Source organism: Protopterus annectens, chromosome 1.part2, assembly GCF_019279795.1.
Source record: "Protopterus annectens isolate FY-2018-M chromosome 1.part2, PAN1.0, whole genome shotgun sequence".
Taxonomy (NCBI): Eukaryota; Metazoa; Chordata; order Ceratodontiformes; family Protopteridae; genus Protopterus; species Protopterus annectens.
Genome location: NC_056727.1, coordinates 117,006,241 through 117,025,963, shown reverse-complemented (window position 1 = coordinate 117,025,963; position 19,723 = coordinate 117,006,241). Strand labels below are relative to the sequence as shown.

General features: G+C 41.8%; 1 protein-coding gene across 1 annotated transcript in view; it reads right to left on the bottom strand.

Moving 5' to 3' along the window:
- SPTBN1 (spectrin beta, non-erythrocytic 1) overlaps window positions 1–19,723 on the bottom strand; it is a 2,377,138-nt gene that overhangs the window by 544,034 nt on the left and 1,813,381 nt on the right. The window contains exons 25-26 of the mRNA XM_044055150.1: window positions 8,327–8,531; window positions 85–459 (exon numbers count right to left, since the gene is read on the bottom strand). Of these exons, the coding sequence (XP_043911085.1) occupies window positions 85–459; window positions 8,327–8,531 (580 nt within the window). The remainder of the gene's footprint in view (window positions 1–84; window positions 460–8,326; window positions 8,532–19,723) is intronic.

Here is a 19,723-nt window from a genome sequence, read left to right as displayed (position 1 = left end):
TCAAAAGAAGAGAAAATTAACATGTGGTTAAATGCACATTTTCTTTTAGAAATATAGACTAATCCCATTCCCATTAAGACATACCTGAGTGCCCAAAGCTTGAATATCATGCTCAAATGTTGTATGCATTCTCTGTAGTGTTTCTACTGTATTTTGGTCCCTACCCAGTTCTTCTGGCAGCTTCTTGTGTTTGTCTTGAATACGACCAAGGATCTCCTTGGCATCATGATAGAATTTGTGTAGTTCATATGATGCTGCCAGAATCTGGGTTCTAGTATCAATCAGCTCCAACAAATCTGCCCAAGCCTCATTGAGGCCATCCTTCCATTCAGCAATTGTGGCTGCATCGGAATGTCCAGAATTTATCAGCTCATCTGCCATGTGGTTCACAGCATCCACACGTTCTTGTCCTATGTTACCAGTGTCTCTGGCAAATTCACGGAACCTTTCCTGTAACATCTGCAAAACAAATCCATCATCAGTCAGCTGGTAAAGATTTCATAGATAATTAAAAGAACACTCAAACTGCAAAGTCCTATAAAATCCTAAAACATAGTTACAACTGAGATGGAATACAACAGTGTGCTCTAGTACTATTCTTCAAAGCCACACAGGTCGTTTGGCATTCACTGAATATAAATTAGATTAAATGGTATTTTCTGAAACTGAAGGAAAACATTAGCACACATTTTACATGCAGGGCCGAAGCCCCAAACGCCCCTACATAAACGGGAGTCCCTGCCTTTTCCACATTGTTATAATCAAATCAAAATCTGCTACATTTCATGTAATGCACAGACTACTTACAGCACAATCTGTTATAGTGGGTTAGATGAACTATGATTCTCAGAACCATTTCTATTAGATAGCTCCACTAGTGTACACTGACAAGGATCTCATTACAACCCAACTCATCCAAGTTTAAGTAGAAGCTGCTGGACTTGGTGGTGGTGGTGGTGGTGGGGGGGGGGGTGCGGCTTTGCCAGCTTGCCTTTATTTGGTGTAAGGTTGCGGGCACATGTTCAGGTGCTTGTGTCTAAGATGGAGAAGGGTGATTAAGTGGGAGGACTGGATTCAAGAAAGGGCAGGACATTTTTTAAGAGGTTACATCATCCATGGAAGCAAAAGATATGCCCTTGCTGATGTCCACTGTATGAGAATCCCTAGGGTGGTTATAGATATGCATGGAGGGGTGAGGGCCTTAAAATTACAAATGTTGGAGGAAAGGATGGCCCATTATGGGACAGCGGAGAGTGAAGAACCTACTGGTCATCAAGGCAGATAAGAAAAAGAAAGCAAATAAACAAAAAAAAACTAGCACAAATACCACAACCATTTGTGTTACTACTGCAAGGAAAAACAAATAAGTGTGCTTTTCATTCCATTCTTGTCTTCACTTTCTAGTTTCATTATCTGCCCCTAATGTGTACCCCATTCTCTACTTTTCCTATATTTATGTCTTCCCCATTAAGTTGGGTATTTGTTAACAGATAGAATGAAAGATGACACCATACGCAATATGAAGATCCTCCCTAAGTACACCCTCTCTGTACAGTTACGCTTGCAAGGAGAAAAATCTTTTACAGTATTTGACATACAGTACATGGTACAGGCCACCCATGGAGAATTTCGCTACATGCAGAGGCCAAACATAACCACAATCATATGGCACCAGTCACCTAAGGGGAATTTCAGCCACAAATACAAAGTTTCATAGAAACAGATGCAAGAGAAGTATTACATAAAGATCCCAACAGCAAATACCTTATACACATATATGTATAGGAACAGATTTTAAAAATCAGTCTTGCAAACTTGGAAAGGTGCTAGAATAACAGTTTTTGCATTAGCATGCATTTTTCTGAAGGATATGCAGTCTGAAACTCAAATGTCTGTCATTATTTAGTGACTTCAATTCTCAATGATTTGCCAGAAAATTGTATAGGTTCATAGATATACACTAGGCTAATGATCATGAGGGTCTTTTTAAACCTATTCATGCATCCCAAATGCATCCAAGTTTGGTGCCTACAGGTTATATTAGGGTTATGTGTAAGCTAGGGCATGTATGGTCAAACATTTACTGTTTGCCTCTATCTATTAGAGACATAGGTGACAGACCAGGGGTGAATTTCTGATTCCCATCCACTGGTTCAGGTTACAGATTAACCACTGCTTCTGCCAACTAGTAGTACAACCCGTAAGAGATGCAAATATTGAAGAAACATGGAGGCAAACTTCTCGCATTAGTCCACTGTTGGTAAGCATCACACAACCAGAATACCACATCAGTAACACAACACTGAGCCTATAACTTATGCTGCAGCTATAAAGAATTTTTTCCAAAGCCTTCTAGAACATATCCTAAAAGATCTTGACTTTCAGCACACCAGGCAAAGCCTACTCTTTCTCCACTCCAACATACTGAACTCCACACAGTTCACTAGAGAGTCACCAGGAAAGGAAACTTAAGCCCGTAAGGCCCACTAAGTCTGCTGCCATATGAGGAAATGTCTTAGTCATAGGTGGCTCTTTAGTTAGGCATACAGACTCCACACACTCACCAGACTGGACCAAAAAAGGGTCACTGTAAAATACTTGAACAGTGCCAGGATCCATAATGTCACAAGGGTCCTAAGGTGCCTTAAACTGACAAATATGACAATGACTTAATGGTGGCCCATGTGAGAGTGAATGACAAAAGGCACCCCACCCAGTGGGATACAGAAATACATGATGGAAGTTGCTAAAAATCTGTTAGAGGCAGGAAAGACACTGGTCTTGAGTAATGCCCTGCCTTCACCAAGAATAGCACCTAGATACCAAGACAAGATAACTGGCTTTAACAACTGACTAGGCAGTCAAGTGCCACTTTAACAGAATCCAGCATGTATTATTCTGAGATAACATGATTAATAAGACTTCCTGTTTCACAAAGGATGGCTAACACCTCTCATAGCAGAGTTTCTGCATACAAGCTAAAGCCTTTGCTGCCAATATGGTGCCATTTTAGGCAGTCTCCACAGCAACCTCAAACTCAATTTCAGATATCATGGTGGCACTAATCAGTGCTAGGAGTCTAAACACAAAGATGCCACAAATTGAAGCCCTACTGTAACTCAAGCACATTCAAATCTGTGTAGTTACTGACAAGATTTCAATGCAATGACAGCACCCCATCTATACAAAGGTTTCCTTGGCTAACTGCAAGGGATTATTAACAGAAATGCCATCTCCTCACATCAAATTATCAACAACCACAACCTGGAGCTACTGGAGACACACATTACCATTAAAAAAATTAAACTTTTACTTAATTAGTAGCTACAGATCCAAATGTACGTACCCAAACCAAGTGCCAACTTGATAGGGACTTCAATTACCCAAGCAATGACAGACACACTTAACATCTCTAAAAATGGATACAGTGGACATAAAAAGTGTACACACCCCTGTTAAAATGCCACGTTTTGTGATATAAAAAGATGAGACAACAATATATCATTTCAAAGCCTTTCCCACCTTTAATGTGACCTATAACCTGTACAATTCAATTGAAAAACAAACAAATCTGTTAGGGGAAAAATATTAAAAAAAATAAAAAAAAATGTACAATAAGCTGGTTGCATATATGAAGTGTGCACACCCTTAAACGAACACTTTGTTGAAGCACCTTTTGATTTAATTACAGCATTCAGTCTTCTTGGGTAGGAGTCTATCAGCATGGCACATCTTGTCTTGGCAATATTTGCCCACTCTTCCTTGCAAAAGCACTCCAAATCTGTCAGATTGCAAGGGCATCTCTTCTGCACAGCCCTCTTCAAGTGACCCCACAGATTTTCTATTGGATTTAGGTCTGGGCTCTGGCTGGGCCATTCCAAAACTTGAATTTTCTTCTGGTGAAGCTGTTCTTTTGTTGATTTGGATGTATGCTTGGGGTCATTGTCATGTTGAAAGGTGAAATTCCTCTTCATCTTCAGCTTTCTAGCAGACGCCTGAAGGTTTTGGGCCAAAAGTGACTGGTATTTGGAACGGTTCAGAATTCCCTCCACCTTGACCAAAGCCCCAGTTCCAACTGAAGAAGAGCAACCCCAAAGTATGATACTGCCACCACCATGCATCACCGTGGGGATGGTGTTCTTTTGGTGATGCGAAGTGTTGTTTTTGTGCCAAACATACCTTTTAGAATTGTGGCCAAAAAGTTCAAACTTGGTCTCATCAGACCATAACACATTTTTTCCACATGCTTATGGGAGACTTGATGTACTGTTTTTCAAATTTTAGCTGGGTCTGGATGTTTTTCTGTGTAAGAAAAGGCTTCAATCTTGCAACCCTACCCCACAGCCCAGACATATGGAGAATATGGGAGATTGTTGTCACACATAGTACACAATCAGTACTTGCCAGAAATTCCTGCAGCTCCTTAAGTCTTGCTGTAGGTCTCTTGGTAGTCTCCCTGACCAGTTATCTTCTCTTTACATCAATTTTTGAGGGACGTTCAGTTCTTTGCAACGTCACTATTGTCCCATATTTTCTCCACTTTTTGATGACTGTCTTCACTGTGTTCCATGGTATATCCAATGCTGTGGAAATTTTTTTGTACCCTTCTCCTGACTCATACCTTTCAACAATGAGATCTCTTTGATGCTTTGTAAGCTTTCTGTGAACCATGGCATTTGCGGTAGGAAGCCACTGAGTAAATGTCAGGAAAATCCTACTAGGACAGCTGAACTTTATTTGGGGTCAACCAGAGTCTCTTTAATTGATGGTAGGTGTGTACCCAAGACTGAATGCTGTAATTAAATCAAAAGGTGCTTCAACAAAGTATGAGTTTAAGGGCGTGCACACTTATGCAACCAGCTTATTGTAAGTTTTTTTTTTATTTTTTATATTTACTCTCCTAACAGATCTGTTTGTTTTTCAATTGAATTGTACAGGTTATAGGTCACATTAAAGGTGGGAAAAGTTTTAAAATGATTTATTGTGGTCTAATTTTTTATATCACAAAAACCTGGCATTTTAACAGGTGTGTACATTTTTTATATCCACTGTTTGTTTAGTATTTCCTAGATTTTCTTAATACCAATGCACTGGAGCAAACTACATAACTATCCACAAGAGACTAATATTCCTTGACATGGTCCTTACCTACTTAGTTACTGCCTACACCCAATCACAAAGCTCCACTTCCCTGGTTAAATCTGACCATAAATCAGTTACCTTCTCAGTCAGGCCACAACAGTACACCCCCACCAACAAATGAAGCCATCTTTAGGAACTTCTCCATGGCAAACCTACCTACATCATCTTGTAGAAGACCTACATAAAATTCCCAACCATCTCCTGCAAATGGACCCAAATGAGAGGGCTGCCACATTCACCTCCAATTTTTACTAGCATCTAAACAGCTGCATATAAAAGTCTGTACATATCTACCTTAAATACAACAGTAAATTCAGGAATGCACCTCTCTGGAAGACCTCTCACATTAATAAACTTCATAGCAAAAGAAACAAAATAATGAAAATTTTTAAGAAATCGCCATCCACCAAGAAATGTGCCAGCAAGGAACTTAAGACCACTATAACAAAATGTAAAGCAGAATACAAATTTATCGACAAGAGATGCCAAAGAAAACTACAAATCTTTCTTCATTTATGTCAAAAAATGAAGGAATAGTATTCAAAACATCTACAATAATATCTCACTTTCCAATCCCAACCAGTATACTGGCAGGCAGCTTTAGTGCAAACTTTACTTCACCTACCCATAATTTGCACCCACTAACCCTGAAAATTTAAGTTGCTCCATAATCACCATGGAACAAGTCTTAGAATCCATGTCAAGGGCTAAAAATAATGTTTTAATGGGACCAGATAACATAACAAGCTGCCTTCTTCATCAGTGTGAAGTATGTGAGCCTCTACTTAAACTACCCAACCTCAGCCTACAAACAGAATTTTTGCCCCTTGATGTCTGGAGAAGAGCCATAGTGACTCCTCTACATTAGAGAGGTCCCATCTATAGGCTCAGGTAATTATAGGTTCATTGGCCATAATGGCCTTGTATGCAAGGCTGTGGAACATATGACTGCAGAATTCATTTATACAGACACAGGCAACTTAAGAGATTACTTGGTTTGGTTATGTGAAGAGCAAGGCCTGTCTCCTGAATTAGTAAAGTTTTTTGAAAAGGTTACAGAGGCTATGGACAGTGGTCACTATGTGCACACTGCTTATTTTGACTTGGCTAAGGCTTTTGACACTTTTTCCATGCTGGCATTATTAAAAAGTTAGGCAAACCTAATGTAACCCCCTACATTGTTTGCTGGATGGCAAACTGGCTATCCAAAAGATCCCAGGTAGTGAGATGCCTGTACCCTCTCTGAACGTAAAACTCTTAACTAGTGGGGTATCACAGGAATCAGTTCTGGGTCCTCTCCCATCTGGAATTGCAGTCATCAAAGCCGAGATGTCTGAAGTAGGGTTAGCCAAGTATGCTGACAACTGCAAACTGGGTACTGTTATCTGCTGATCCACTGATGCTAAACTCCTGCAAAAAGTGGTGGAATATGCACATAATGAAAACGGGTTCAAGACAAAAACAAAAAAGTTACTCCCTTTCTCATATATTAAAAGTGGTACTCCTCTTCAAACAGATCATAGGAGACCTGGTACTTATGTGAACAACTCACTCTAATTCAGTCATCATGTTTCCACCATAATCATACATTCCATCTATCCACCCCAGTTAATTTCCAAAGGAATATCTTCAAAATACAAAAGAAGTCATCTTACCACGGTACTCCTCCTCTATTAGACCCATCATCGAATACACTGTCCCTTTTAGTATGTACAAAGCCAAGCATATCCCTCTCAAATGGAAAGGCTCCAAGGATTTTTAATGAAAAAAAATAAAGGCTTTAAATCAATTATTTTGCCAGATCAGCACAATTCACCTGGTACTCAGTAGCCTCCTGGCTGTTCCGACATGACCTGTGTCTTGTTTTTGAGCCAGGAAAGACCAAAACCAATTAAATATCCCATTCCTTCACAAAACCAGCAGCTCTACAAACATTTGGATCTAAACTTACACCTACAACTAAACAAGACTGACAGGAGGGATATGTTCTTAACTCAATGTATTCTCAGCCTATTGTTAATTTACTACTACAGGTCAAGAGAACTATTACTTTGTCTGCTTTTAAGACAAGTCGTATGAATGAATGGGCAGACAAATTTACACCAGAGTTATGTATGGCCCTGCTGGATTTGGGAGGTAGGAACTATTAAGTACTCATTAAGGGAGTGTGTCTCCTTAAAAGTGCATATAGCTAGGCCTCTTACATTCCCTGTGACTGTTGCCTAGTACTGTTCCTATATTATCCTGGAGATTAAGCCCCCACCTTGGGGGTCTAATTTTTCAGTATATGAAGTTTAGAAAATATTTTGAGATAAGGGAATATATATATATACATACACATACATATATGTGTGTGTGTGTGTGTGTGTGTGTGTGTATATGTCTAAACATAGTCATATGGACACACACAATTTGCTCTGCACTAACTCACAAAAGTCAAGTGGTAAACACTATGATATGTGACACATGTGTATACCACATACTGTTCCAGATGGGTAGAAGTACAAATAGAAATTGTTTAAGCAGTCCAAACCTTAGAAAAGTAACAAACTCGTACATGTGCTTAATAGCATAAAAGCACTCACACACACACACACCATACTAAACAACAATGAAAGGGGAACTGACACTGGGTAGCAGGCACCTATTGAAAAGATTATGGGTAAATCCCAGATGCCTGGACAAATTTCCCTTAGGAGTATAAATATCCCCTTGGGTCTCCCCTGAAAAGAGGCTACTAGCCTAGTGTGACTAACCTGGTCAACAAAGGCAAAATAAATAAAAACAAAAACAAAACATCCAAAATAAGGTATCCCTAATTTTTTAAAATTTTGATGCTGAAGTACGCATTTAAAAATGTATACAACACCAAGGAAAACATCTTTATCTTGAAGTGGTCAATCTTTGGCCGGGGCAGGAAAGCTTTCCCAGGGAAAAATGTCTATGGGTCTATCTAAAATGTGTTCTAAATGCAAATTACATCAAAGCCCACTAAACAATCCTAATAATGACTTACAGATTGTTGATTATAGTGTCTCGTCTTCTCATCTGGGAAAATCAATCAACTATGTTGCCTTGTGGCAATGGTGTACAAGGAAAGGGGACTCACCAGTTAAGTATTCCGTTGAACTTAATTTAAAACTGTGGTACAGAAAAATGACAAAGTATAAAATAAAATACATACTGTGACATGTTCATAGTCCTGTCCCAGCTCATGAGATCCAGCCACAACTTCCCTCTCAGCAATCCATTGCTCCAGGTCATCCACCTCACGATTAAGCTGAAACAGCCGATATCGTTCATCTAACTTGCCTTTCCTCTCCTCTGCCAAATCCTTGAGGCCAGCATACAACTTGTCCACTTGAGATTGGCGCATGCTGATCCGCTCACTGTGAAATAACAAGCCAGGAATTAGGCTCAGAGAACCAGAACAATGCTATAGGTCATGCTACTTACCCGGAAACTCTATAATGTTTTGTGCACAGTATGATTTCATTCTTATATTTCAGTTAAAGTTTTCTTTACTCACTATACTTGTTACTAACTTGCATAAGTTTTCTTTACTCACTATACTTGTTGCTAACTTGCATCAACAGCTTCTTTAGAAAATTCACTTCATATAACACAAATGCATACTTTCTTTTTTATGTAATTATGTCTAGCTTTGCTATGTACATTAATTGAATTTTGCCTTGTATATTATTTAATGGTGTAATGTCCACAAGCCCTTGTTGTTTTCTTGTTGCTAATTGTCTTGTAGTTGTCTCCCCAGGATTCCAATGAAAATGGAACCACAGAGATGAGCATTTCCAGATAACAATAGTCAACAAAAAATAAAATATTCAGTCACAGTCAATGAATCCTTGCAGGTCAGTGCAATTCTCACAGCTTAACTTTTACAGCATACCTGCATTTTGTTGCTGACCTGTAAAATGCTGGGAGTTACATACTTAAACTTAACCTGAAATGACCAACAAATGAAGAAAAATCACTGCTAGAATAACTCACTGCCTGAGACTCACAAACATTCCACAGCGCTAAATTTCAAGGTTGTCATTGAATTCAACAATTGGCTAAGCTTCTGGTGTCATTCAAAGGGGATCCAGTATCTGTCTGCCTGGGACGACATGATCGACAGACCACGGTGCTTTGCCAGAGATGGTCTGCACCTGTCGCCCCTGGGATTCAGGTTACTGGCTAAGGCTCTTGCCACCTCATATAGTGCCTTTTTTAGGCAAAGTTCAAAGGACAAAACCACCACCGTAACAGGTACAAGCATGCAAAATCTGAAGGTAATGCTACTCAATGCTAGAAGTCTAAACCTCAAAATGCACTCTCTCAAGACACTCCTAAAAATGGAGAACATCGATATCTGTGCAGTAACTGAGACCTGGTTCAAGGCTCCAGAGAGCACCCTTGGAATACAAGGCTACAACTCTTACCACACTTTTCGGCCACCAAACCAGGACCGAAACACTAAAGGTGGAGATGTGTCAATACTTACCAAGGATATTCACACCACCAGGCTAGTTGCCCAACACAATGCATCTGAAATTCTCCAGGTGCAACTAACACTAGGTAAGACTGAAATCCAAACTGTAGCTTGCTACAGATCCCCCACCATACCCCAAGATTCTCACTACACCTTTCTAAATATACTGGAAAATATTAAGATAGAATCAAACACACTAATACTAGGTGATTTTTAACTACCCTGCCATTAACTGGGAAAACTACTCATGTACCAACACCTTTGCCCAACGGTTCTTGGAATTCATAAATTCCAATGCCCTGGATCAACTAATCCATAGTCCCACCAGGGGCTCCAATAGCCTACACCTGGTCATTACCAACATGGGAAATCGATGCTCCACACCTATGGTCACCCTCTCGTTAGTCAGGTTTGACCATAAGCTAATCATCCTTAACATCCACATCCCACCCCCACCCCCCAGTAAGGAAACCTCCATAAAAAACTTCTCCAAAGCCAACCTCATGCTACTCAAGTCAGAAGTGACAAACTTCATGACACCCATGCAGACAGGAACTGAAAGTTCAACTGCTGAATCCTACACTAAGGCACTGTACAAGCACATCCACTCATGCATGAATCGTGCCATCCCAAATAGAACCAAGATGCTCTCATCCACAAAAAGGAAGCCAATCTGGTGGTCCCCTGCCATAAACAAACTTTACAACAAAAGGAAGAAACTGTTGCAGAAAAGAGGAAAATCCCAGGATGCAAAAAACTCCCTTACCAGCCTCAGTAAGAAACTGAGATCCCTCATAAAATCCTCCAAAGCTAGTTACGAAAATAAAACTGCCAAAGATTCCAAAGACAACCACAAGGCATTCTATAACTATGTCAAGAATCTAAATGGCAATGCTCAGATCTGCTCTGAGCTAAAACAGAATGGCATTAAATATACTGATCCCAAGGATATTGCCAATATCCTGGCAGATCTATTCAGTGCCAACTTCACCCCCCTCTCACCCCCTAAATGGCCCATCTCAATACCGGAAGATTGCCAAATTCCGGTAATAACAGCCACACAGGTAAAAAACGCACTCTCCAAAGCTAAGAATACAGCATCCACGGGACCAGATGACATCCCGGGCTGTGTACTACATGAACTACAATATAAACTGGCACCTCACCTAAGTGTCATGTTTAATCATAGCCTCACCTCAGGTTTCGTGCCCACTGAGTGGCGCAGAGCTACAGTTATCCCACTCCACAAGGGGGGATCCACCTTGGATCCCGGAAACTACCGTCCCATCAGTCTGACGAGCCTCATCTGCAAAGCCATGGAGCGTATTATCATGGAACTTATAAACAAAGACATTGGCAACCTTCAAACACTGGACCCCACCCAGTTTGGGTTTGTGAAGGGCCGATTTTGTCTCATGAACCTGACTGACTTCTTCGAATCAGTCTCCAAAGCCATGGACAAGGGTAAGGTGGTCCACACAGCCTATCTAGATCTTGCCAAGGCCTTTGACACCATCCCCCACTCTGGAATCATAGATAAACTTACTAAGCTGGGCATAAATCCCTACGTCACCCAATGGGTTGCTAACTGGCTTACTGATAGAAGCCACACTGTAAACATAGCCGACTCCAAATCCAGCTCCAGACAAGTGGAGTACCTCAGGGTTCAGTCCTGGGACCGCTCTTGTTTGGCATCTACTTCTCTGAAGTACAGGCCAACACTAAGGGACTCTGGTTAATAAAGTTTGCAGATGACTGCAAACTGGGAGCCATTATTGAATCCCCAAATGATGTGGATACTCTACAAAAGGGCCTTACAGAAACAGATGCTTGGTGCCAGAGCCATGGGCTCAAGCTCAATGCCAAGAAATGTATAGTTATCCCCTTTGGGAAAAAACATGTATCCGTGAATTACCATATAGGTGGCAGTACACTATACACAGAAAGTGTGATAAGAGACTTAGGGTCACAGATGGGCAGTGGTCTCACCTTCGATAACCACATTGCCACAACAGTCAGGAAATCCTTCTATGTGGCACACCTCATCACAAAGGGCTTTTCATCCAGAAAAAAGGAGGTCATTGTCCCACTGTACTCATCCCTCATTAGACCCATTATAGAATACAACGCCCAGTTTGGTATGCACCTCTCAAGACATCTGCAACAACTGGAAAGGCCGCAGAAATACCTCACTAAAAGAATCACAGGCCTAAAGCAGATGCCCTACGCTGACCGCCTTAAAAAACTCCAGCTATACTCTGTCGCATACCATCTACTCAGAGGCAATCTCTGCTTAACATACAAGGCCATGTCAAACCCAGAGCCTTTGGACATGCTACAGTTAAAGAAATCCCAATCCCTCAGAGTCATACGCTCCAGGGATCTAAACCTTGTCATCACAATAAACAAAACATGATGGAGGGATAGGTTCCTGACCCAGAGACTCCCCAGACTCTGGAATAGACTGCCCATACATGTCAAGCAGAGTGCCTCTTTGGCCCTCTTCAAAAGGAACCTTGACGATTGGATGGGAGAAAGGAAATTTACCCCGGGGATCACGTCAGTCGCCCTGCTAGACAGGGGTCCAGGGAAGTAAATAGTGTGGGAAGAAATAGCCAGGGAATTGTTATGGCTAGGCTTCTATAGGCCCTAGGACTGATAGCCTAGTACCAACCTATGAATAAAGAGCCACATGGCTAATCAGACATGTTGGAGGGAGTGAACAGCACTGGCATACTGAGTGAATGGCTGCATAAGAAAACAAAGACATAGAGATAATTAGATAAATGGCACAAGGGGCATCGTGGCAGGAGCAGGGCCACAGCAACGCGTCTGACCAATGTGACAGACATCACAGGCAAGGTATGGCAGTGCAGCCAAGTAATGAGCACTCAAGCGCACTGTAGCTCTACACACCTGCATTTAACACAGCAACTAACAGATGCATCAGTCTGGGTATGCACAGCAAAGTTATCAATCCTGGAGGGTTAACAGCATAGATCAGAACGTAGGATGTGACCATGCTAATTCGCCAATAGCTTTTTGTGCTAGTGCTACTAGTGAGTAATAAAATCACTTAAAACTACTTTCAGCTATGTAGATCAGACAGCAATGCTATGTGCTATATCTTTAAGTAACACGTCAAAGACTGAGAGTGCACATATAAATATCAAGCACGTGCCATTCCTAGTGCCATTTTGAGAGTGCAGCCAGAGAGTAAGCATGTATGATTAAAGCAGTTAGCTTGTACATAAGTTGCTTAAGTTAAAGTCAGTAAACTTCTATCGTGATGTGTTTGTATAAAATAAAGCTGCTTAAACAGAACCCATGAAGACTCTTCTATTGTGTCCAAAGTAGGAGAGTGACATGGTGTCAGAACCGGGATCGCAGAGAATAAGATTTGGAGCCATGAGGTGCAGAGATGACAGTGAAGGTAACCTAAGAGAAACAACCACGGAAAAGAGCCAGAGCTGAAGAAAAGGTAATAAGAATATGCACAAACTACTTATTTCATAAAAAGGACAAAACGGGACATTACAAGGGCACAAAATGCATTATTAAACAAGCGGGAGGCACAAAAGGCTTAGTAACTAAGGGAAATGTTTAAAGTAAAGGTATTTGATGAAACAATTAACAGAAAAGTAAAATGAGTGTGTTTAAAGGCAAAACAGGCATGTTTAGAGTAAAACGAGCACAAGAAAAGTACAACAGGCTTGAAAAGAGATTAAACGAGCAAAACGAATATAATAAGGGCAAAAAGGGGCACATTAAGTGTAAATTAAGCAAGGCGACTGCATGTTTTTTGGGAAAGTGCTGTGTTTTGGCATAACTACGGCTTTGTATTGTATCAAGAGCATAACTAAAGTTATTCAAAGGATTTCCAAGTGTGTAAAAGTGCTTACAGTGTGTGTTTATTAGTGTGCACGTATTTCGAAGAGTTATTTGTGTGCAAAGTGCAACTATTTCATAAAGTGCAGTCAAAGTATACACATTTCGAAAAGTTTCTTGTGCTGGGTATGTCTATTTGCAAATTGCTGCTATTACAGAGTGTTTCTTGCACTGTAGAGAGCTGCCTAGAAAGGTACCAACATTTTAGGGAAGTTTCAGTGTGTTGTGTACTGATTACTTGCAAAGTGCAGTGAATTTATTGACAAAAAGCGAAGTATTCTGTACAGTCTGGATCAATGGTAAATTCACAGAGCTTAAAGTAGACACTGGTTCAAAGTGTAATGTTATATCAGCAGACACATTTGCTAAAGTGAGAACTAATGACCAACTCAATGTGGCCAGTAGTGCAAAACTTGCTGCTTATGGAGGTAAAGAAATTTAAACAAAAGGCTGAGTGATGCTTCCATGTTATTTGGCCAAGAACTGTTACAGCTTATTATTCTATGTAGTCAGAAGACCAGTACAGTCTTTGTTGGGTCTCAAAGATAGTTTTGAGAATGAATCTGCTTTCTTTTTCCAAAGAAGTTTATCACATAAGTGCATCTCCTAGTTCTAATTCTTCTGAAGTCATTTTCTCAGAGTATGCTGATATTTGTGAGGATAGATTGAGCAAACTTCCAGTAGTGTATTCTATGAAGTTAGACCCAGGGGTCACTCCAGTAGTCAGACTAGCAAGAAGTGTTACGATAGCTATGCAAGACAAAGTTAAGACTCAGTTGCATAAAATGGTGCAGCAAGGAATAATTTGTCCAGTTACACAACTAACTGAATGGGTATCGTCTATGGTAGCAGCTCACAAAAAAGGCTCAGATAAAATCAGAATATGCATTGACCCAAGAGGGTTGAACAAAAAACTGAAAAGACCATATCATCAAATGCGCACAGTCGAAGAGGTCGCAGCTCTAATAAGTTGTTTTTTCTGTTTTGGATGCAGAGAGTCCATTTTGGCAAGTAATGCTTGATCGCAAATCCTCATTACTAACCACTTTTGGTACTGTGTTTGGCAGATACAGATTCCTAAGGATGCCATTTGGAATAAATTCTGCAAGTGAAGTCTTCCAGCTTGGAATGGAGCAAATGGTTTTGGGTTATCCTTGTGCCATATTAGTTGATGATTTACTAGTTGGAGGCAATGGTGAAGCAGAACATGACAGAAACCTAAAGAAAGTTCTAGATACAGCACGTAAAGTAAACTTGAAGCTCAATCCTCTGAAGTGCAAATTAAGACTTCCAGAAGTTACATATGTAGGTCATTTATTTACCAGTACTGGCTTGAGACCAGACCCAACCAAGCAAGCAGCAATTCTTGAGATGTCAGCACCAGACAATGTACAAGCTCTACAGCGTTCTTTAGGCATGGTCAACTATTTAGCCAAGTTTATACCAGACTTCAGTGAGTTGACAGCACCTTTAAGAGAGCTAACACGCAAAAATGCTGCATGGTCATGATTAGAACAGCACCAGAAGGTGTTTGATGACCTCAAGCAGAAAACTGTCGCCCACCTACATAAGATACTAAGATGTGAACAAACCCTCTTTCCTGTGATGCTTCAAAATTTGGTTTAGGCACAGTTATACTTTAAGAGGGTAGACCAGTAGCCTATGCATCTAGAACACTTACCCAAACTGAGATGCAGTATGCTCACATTGAAAAAAACTTTTGGCAATAGTATTTGCATGTTCCAAGTTTCATGATTATATTTATGGTCGAGCTATTCAGATTGAGACTGATCACCAACCTCTATTCTAAAGAAGCCTATGCATTCAGCTCCAGCAAGGTTACAAAGAATAACGCTCAAATTACAAAAGTACAACTTCAAAATGGTCTATATGAAAGGTAAACTACTCTATCTGGCTGATACCTTATCCAGATTGCCCAGGAATACAACTGAACAGCTTGATGCAGAGAACTCTGACTTTGATGCGATGGCAGTGAGTAATTTTTCTACCACTAGGCTTGATAAGTTGAAAAAATCACACTAAGACTGATCCGATTTTGCAAAAGCTCAATCACTATCTTAATGCTGGATGGCCGTCAAAGCAATCTAGTGCACCACTTAAAATGCAAACCTATTTTCCCTACAGAGATGAAATTATGATGGAAGATGGCATTATTTTCAAAGGTCCTAAAAAAAGAAGTTATGTACTCACCATAATGTTCCATGTTGGTAGTCCATCTCACCCTTCATTTTTACATGTGGGTTCAGAGCCGATCCTTGACTCCGGCTCGGCTGATTTACAAGCTCGAAGACTTCTGGTTGGCTCATGGCTAAGCAGGTATCCCACAGTGCACCAGTACAAACCCCAGATATTGTTTGCTGCTCACTAGAAGAGAAAAAACCCATAACAGACAAACCAATACTAAAGGGTCTCCAACCAAAGATAACCAAATTATTATTATCTCCAGATCTTCCAGGGTGGGGACAGGAGAGTGGGTTGGTAAAAATGAAGGGTGAGATGGACTACCAACATGGAACGTTATGGTGAGTACATAACTTCTTTATGTTGTGTAGCCCAATCTCACCTTCATTTTTACATATGGGACAGCGTCCCTAGCGCCTTATTCTTGGGTGGCTCACTGGAAAATACTCCTAAGCACCGTGGAGCCAAAGGATGCTCTACCCTGGAAGCTAAATCCAATTTGTAATGTGTAATAAAAGTGTGAGAGGTAGCCCACGTAGCTGCTGCACAAATATTATCAAGTGGGACCCTGGCTTGAAAGGCTGCAGAGGTAGACAGCGACCTGGCAGAATAAGCCTTGATACTGCAGGGTAAAGGTCTGCCCTCCGAACTGTAGATAAACGCTATGCAACTGGAAATCCAGGTAGATAGTGTCACTTTAGAAACTGGTAAGCCCAATCTGGAGTCAGAAAAGGAAATGAATAGTTGATCTGATTTCCTAAATTCCGTGGTCCGCTGTAAATAAAAACGTAGTTGTCTATGAACGTCCAGCTGATGAAAATGGTATTCAGCTGCATTACAGTGATTAGGGAAGTAAACTGGAAGTTCTATGGATTGGTTTAAGGTAGCAGGGGAACAAACTTTGGGGACAAAGGAGGGATTAGTACGCAGTGACACCCTGTCTTTGTGAAAGATCAAATAAGGTGGCTTAACAGACAAGGCTTGTAGCTCCGATACCCATCTAGCTGACGTAATAGCTACCAAAAACAAAGTTTTCCAAGACAAACATTTCAATGAAGATGAGTGGGAAGGTTCAAAAGAGGGAGAAGTCAGTTTGGATAACACAAAATTGAAATCCCAAGAAGCCACAGGTTCTTACAGTGGTGGTCTCAAAAGAGTGATTCCTTTCAAAAAAGTCTTGCATAGCTTATGAGACATTAAATTATCTGGAAACCCTGAGTGAAAAGGAGAAATTGCCGCCAATTGGACTCTGATAGTGGTGGTGGCAGCTCTTTGTTGAAAAAGCTCAGAGAGAAATTTCAAAATCACAGGGATAGAAGCAGTGTAGAGATCTACATTCATTTTCTGTGCCCAAACAGAAAATCTTTTCCATTTACTGCCATACAGCCTCCTAGTTGAAGGTTTATAGGAGGACATAAGAATATGTGATACTGAGGATGATACATCATGAAGTCTGACTAGGGATGGAACTGGAGCAGCCACGCTGTCAACTTGAGTATGTGGATTGAGGGATGTAGCGAACCTGACATGTGAGTCAACAGATCTGGAGCTGGGTCCAGGATCCAAGGATCATCCAGGAGAAGAGGCTTGAGAAAGCGGAACCAGACCTGACGAGGCCAGTAAAGAGCAATGAGGATCAACTTGCTTCCCAGCCGACTGGCTTTCTGAATCACTTTGGAAATGGAGGAAAAGCATACAGAAGTCCCATGGGCCAATCGTGAGCCAGAGCGAATCTGGGTGTCTCCTCAGGAGGGGGAATAAGGGAAAAATAGCCTCTGCATTTGGTATTGACTGGGCTGGCAAAGAGGTCGCAGCAGGGCTGTCCCCATTTGCGGAAAATCTGTTCCGCTGTTTCTTGTTTCAGAGACCACTCGTGAGGCAGTAGGATTGCCCGGCTGAGCTTGTCAGCTATAACGTTGGTCGTCCCTGGAATGTGAGTTGCAACCAGAAAGCGCTGGGAAGAAATCGCCCATTCCCAAACTCGCATGGCCTCTCGACAGAGTGGGTAAGATCTGGTACCACCCCTGTTTGTTGACATACCAAACTACCAACATGCTGTCTGATTGTATCTCAATAGTCCCGAGAGGAAGAAGGTCTTCAAGAGCTTGCAATGCCAGGAGCACCGCCCTCATCTCCAGAACACAGATATGCAGGTCAGCCTTGTGTTCTTGCCATGTGCCTTGGACAGTCCTGCCGAGACAATGCCCCCCACCCGATCTGGGAGGCATCCGTGGTCACAGTGGCAATGGGTTATGCAGGAACAAAGTGGGTGCCTGTGATCAACTGGTTGGGAGCTATCCACCAAAGAAGGTACTTCTTGCATGAATCTGTCAGCAGGATAGGATGACTCCGTGGGAAATATTGGAAGGACCATTGGTAAGACAGGAGCCACTGGAGGATTCTCATGTGCAACCTGGCTAATGGTACTAATAGAATGGTGGAAGCCATAGTCCCGAGGAGCTGAAGAACCCACTTCACTTTGACCTTCCGCAACGGAAGAAGACGTTGAATTTGAGAGATTAAGTTTTGTGCCCTGTCGGCGGGGAGACTAGCTGTCATGTTCACTGTCTACCTTTGTGCCTATAAAAATCACAGATTGAGAGGGCAATAATGCAGATTTTTCCTGGTTTATGGAGATCCCTAACTGAGCACAAAGTTGAATAGTGGCGTCTCTGTTTTGGAGATGTAGATGCCTGGTGGGGACGGTCAGGAGCCAGTCGTCCAAATACGGAAACACCTGGAATACCTGATGTCTCAGGTGAGCTGTCACTGCTGCCATGCATTTGGTGAACACCCTGGGGACTGTGGTGAGACCAAAGGGCAGAACACAAAACTGATAATGACTGGCTCCCAGCCGGAAGCGTAGATGGCTCCTGGATGCCTTGTCCATTTTTATATGGTAGTAGGCATCTTGGAGATCTAAAGAGCACATCCAATAGTCTTTCCCTAACAACGGGAGTATCGACTGCAGAGTTACCATCCGAAACTTGTCCTTCACGGATTCGTTTAACCTGCTGAGGTCCAATATTGGCCTCCAATCTCCGGTTCGTTTTGGTACTAAAAAGAACCTGGAGCAAGTTCCGGATCCTATCTGGTCTGCTGGGATGGACTGGATGACCCTTTTTAAAGCAACTTGTTGATCTCCACAGTTGCCTAATCCCTGTGATTGGGTGGTACATCTGGGATCTTCTTGGGAACAAACGGTGGAAGGGAAAAGGGTATGATATAGCCTCTGGTAACAACTCTTTGTACCCACTTGCCTTGAGTGATATTTAGCCAGGCTTCTGGATACAAAGAAATGCGACCCCCGACCGGCGCCAGAGAAACGCAGTCAGGCCTCACATCAGGAGCACTGATAAGGCCGTCCGCGAAAGGAATCACAGCCTTGCTGGTATTGTGGACCACCCCAGCCAAGGGGCGACGTCTCCCATTTCCTCCTCCTCCTCTGCCTCTGAAGGAGGGTTCACCCTGTGTGTCTGGAAAGACCCTCTGGGACTTTCTGAACCACATTTTACCGCCCCTTTGACCTTTGGGGTATGGTCGAGAGGGAACAGTAAAACGTACTCCCACGGCAGAAAGCGTCTTTCCTTCATGCTCACACCGAGTGAGTGTGTCCTTCACCTTAGAACCAAACAATGAGGAACCATCAAATGGGGCGTTGGTGAAAGTAGACTTGAATGGTTTTGCAAAATTACACAAGCGCATCCAGGAGTGATGCCTCAGGGCAACTCCTGAACCCGCTGCTCTACTCGCTCCATCAGTCAAATAGGAGATGAGCCGCATGGAGGAGTTAACTATAGAATTTAAGGTGGACAACTGAGCAGAGATCTTGCCAGGGACTCCCTCAGTACACACAACTTGTATAGAATCTCTTAACTCCTTGAGGTGATCCCTCTGCAATCTCGTGCAGTGAGAGAGATAGTTCAACGATCGAAGGGTAAATGCCGCTGAACTAAAGATTTGCTTCCCAAATCTGTCCATCTGTCGAGAATCCTTATT